Genomic DNA, 2,864 nt, shown 5'->3' on the forward strand with positions numbered 1-2,864 from the left:
CTTCTATGTTCTTACAGTGAAGATGGTCTATTAAAATTATGGAAACCCTAATTTGTTACGAATATACCTACATTTTTGGTACTACTCTATTCATCTAACAATATTTATTTCACTGTACTATTTTCTAATGCAGTCGCAATAAAAAAAATTGAACCTCTGACTTTAATTTTCAATTACAAGGACAAGTGTGTGGTTCACTTTTATACCATCTCAGTGATGTTGTATCGCGTTATAGTAGTCGTGATATATAATTTTTATACACCCTGTACATGTATAGTTATGTGTTTGTTTATTTTCTGTAAATTTCCAATGTTTTATATACATTGCAGATATGAAGGAAATCTTATTATAACGCAAGTTCATAAAAGTTCATAAGTTATAGGTCATTCGTGTTTATTATATATTTTGTCAATAGATTTTTTATTATACGAGGAAGAAACAAATTTATGTGTGAGACTTGAATGTTAGAAATTATGGATAGTTTTAATAATTAATTAATAGTGATTTTGATGATGTAGCTTCAATATATCGTAAACTGTAGCTTTTCATACAAGAGTACACGTATTTTATCGAACTAACATAAAAAGATAAGGCACTGATTTGATATAATCTTACGTAATCATTAGATTGTACAAGGAGGTTATAAAAGTTTGAATAGCTTCGCAAGGATTAATTTATTTTCGTGAGTTATACGGTGTGCAGCGCAGGAGATAGACCGCTTTTGTAAAAGAGTTTTTATACTATAGCATTTTTCGTAAATAAAGTAAGTAAAGTAATATTTCTGTGAGGAAATGCAATATATATTGTAATAGTAGTACAACACATCACGTATGTTTGTTGTATGTGTCCATTGTTGACAACTATCCAGACCGTGAGAACTATTAAGTTCTTTTTTTAAATAAAAATCAAGTTGCAGTAAATTCTCCCCAATTGAATCTCAATTTGTAGATAAAATGGACAATTTGGGAAAGAGAAATACAATTAATCGAGTTTCGTTTTGATAGTTGTTGACAATTAGCGATTATAAAAATGAGCCGAGAGCCTGGAATAATCGTATCATAAAAACTATCAAAATTAGGTAATGTTGAAAAAAAATCTATAATTTTATGCAAAATAATAATCAATGAAAAAATGTGATTATTATAGATGGCTACGCGTTGGGGTATAGCAAGTTGTGGAAAAATCTCTAATGATTTTGTAACAGCTTTAAGTGTATTGCCAAAATCCGAACATGTAGTTATTGCAGTAGCAGCACAAGACCTTTCACGGGCTCAAACTTTTGCTGCAAAACATAATGTTAAAAAAGCATACGATAGTTACGAGGAATTGGCAAAAGACGAAGAGATTGGTAGGCAAATAAATACAATCAAAAATCTACTTAGTAGATAACTTTGCTCAAATACCTACTTTGTTTAAATTACTTTTTAGATGTCGTATATGTCGGGACTATACACCCCATGCATTTATCAGTTGCACAATTAATGTTATTTAATAAAAAACACGTTTTGTGCGAAAAACCTTTAACTATGAATTACAAACAAACAAGCCAATTAATTAATACGGCGAAAAGCATGAACCTCTTTTTAATGGAAGCTATTTGGAGTCGATGCTTCCCAGCTTATGATATTGTTAAGAAGGAGATTGCTTCGGGAAGCATCGGAGAAGTTCATCAGGTTCTTGTATCCTTTGGATTCAACTTATCAGGCGTTGACAGGCTCGAGTAAGTTATACTTCCTTACGTATAACTTCGATTCTCTATAACGAAATTTTGCGACTGCCTCGATATTATTTCCGAATTTTTAAAATGGTTACTACCAATATTTTGAGCCAAACGACTAATATTTTATAAAACTTATTCCTAGATTGAAAAAACTAGGAGGTGGTACGATATTAGACTTGGGCGTGTATGGAATACAATTCGCTTGTCATATATTTGATCATGAAGTACCAGAATCCGTCAAAGCTTCTGGTTGCCTCAACGAAGAAGGCGTAGATATTTCCGCATCCGCAAGTTTCCATTACAAAGGAAATCGTACTGCTACTATGCTATTCCATTCAAAGGTTAATTTGCCGAACGAAGCTTACGTATTGGGAACAAAGGGGATGATAAAAATCCCGCAATTTTGGTGTCCTTCAAAATTAGAACTATCAAATGGTAAAATTGTGGACGTGCCACTACCGAAGACTAATCAGCCATTTAACTTTTTCAATAGTGTTGGATTGAGTTATGAGGCTGATGAAGTTCGACAATGCATTCTGAAAGGTATACATTATATTGCACATATAAACTTTTTACGTCCGAACTTAAAAATAGATAACGTTCAATTAGAAGTAAACGATTATAAAAACAATTAATTATACATCCTAAGTGTATTTTTACTAATTTTTGTTATTATACGTTCCAGATATGATTGAAAGTCCAAAAGTTTCGCATGAGGCTTCTTTGCTAATTGCACAGTTAGAGGACGAGGTTCGAAGACAAATTGGTGTTCAATACGACGAAGACTAAAATATAAAATGTAAATATAATTAATATATAAAAATATATGCGACATTTAAAGAGCGATAAAAATAAAGAATGATAATGTTTTATACGCTAGATATAATTCTATACACTCATTTACATTCGAACACCTCAGTTTGATTAATGTGTGCAGGGTTATTTAATATCATTATCAAACATATTTGGTATAGATTATTAAAGATTATATGCAAAAAAGTGCATCTCATTTCAGTATAAAATTAATGAATAATTAATTTCATAGAATACTATTATTTATAAGAAGCCTAATAAATTTCATATTAGAAACAAGTTAAGGTTTCCATAATTTTAATAGACCATCTTCACTGTAAGAACATAGAAG

At 30.8% G+C, this 2,864-nt stretch overlaps 1 protein-coding gene across 2 annotated transcripts; it reads left to right on the forward strand.

Annotated features, from left to right (window-relative positions):
• Positions 1-417: 417 nt before the first annotated feature.
• Positions 418-2,858, forward strand: LOC144477653 (trans-1,2-dihydrobenzene-1,2-diol dehydrogenase). 2 transcript variants are annotated; one of them, XM_078195388.1, is made up of 5 exons: positions 418-763; positions 1,147-1,348; positions 1,429-1,720; positions 1,863-2,263; positions 2,406-2,858. In XM_078195388.1, the coding sequence occupies exons 2-5, from the start codon at positions 1,147-1,149 to the stop codon at positions 2,507-2,509; spliced, it is 999 nt and encodes a 332-aa protein (XP_078051514.1). In that variant the 5' UTR covers positions 418-763; the 3' UTR covers positions 2,510-2,858. The 2 variants fall into 2 exon arrangements, with proteins under 2 accessions (XP_078051514.1, XP_078051515.1); XM_078195389.1 differs by lacking the exon at positions 418-763 and adding an exon at positions 815-1,078.
• Positions 2,859-2,864: the final 6 nt, after the last annotated feature.

The sequence above is a fragment of the Augochlora pura genome, unplaced genomic scaffold (assembly GCF_028453695.1).
Source record: "Augochlora pura isolate Apur16 unplaced genomic scaffold, APUR_v2.2.1 APUR_unplaced_2671, whole genome shotgun sequence".
In the NCBI taxonomy this organism is placed as follows: domain Eukaryota; kingdom Metazoa; phylum Arthropoda; class Insecta; order Hymenoptera; family Halictidae; genus Augochlora; species Augochlora pura.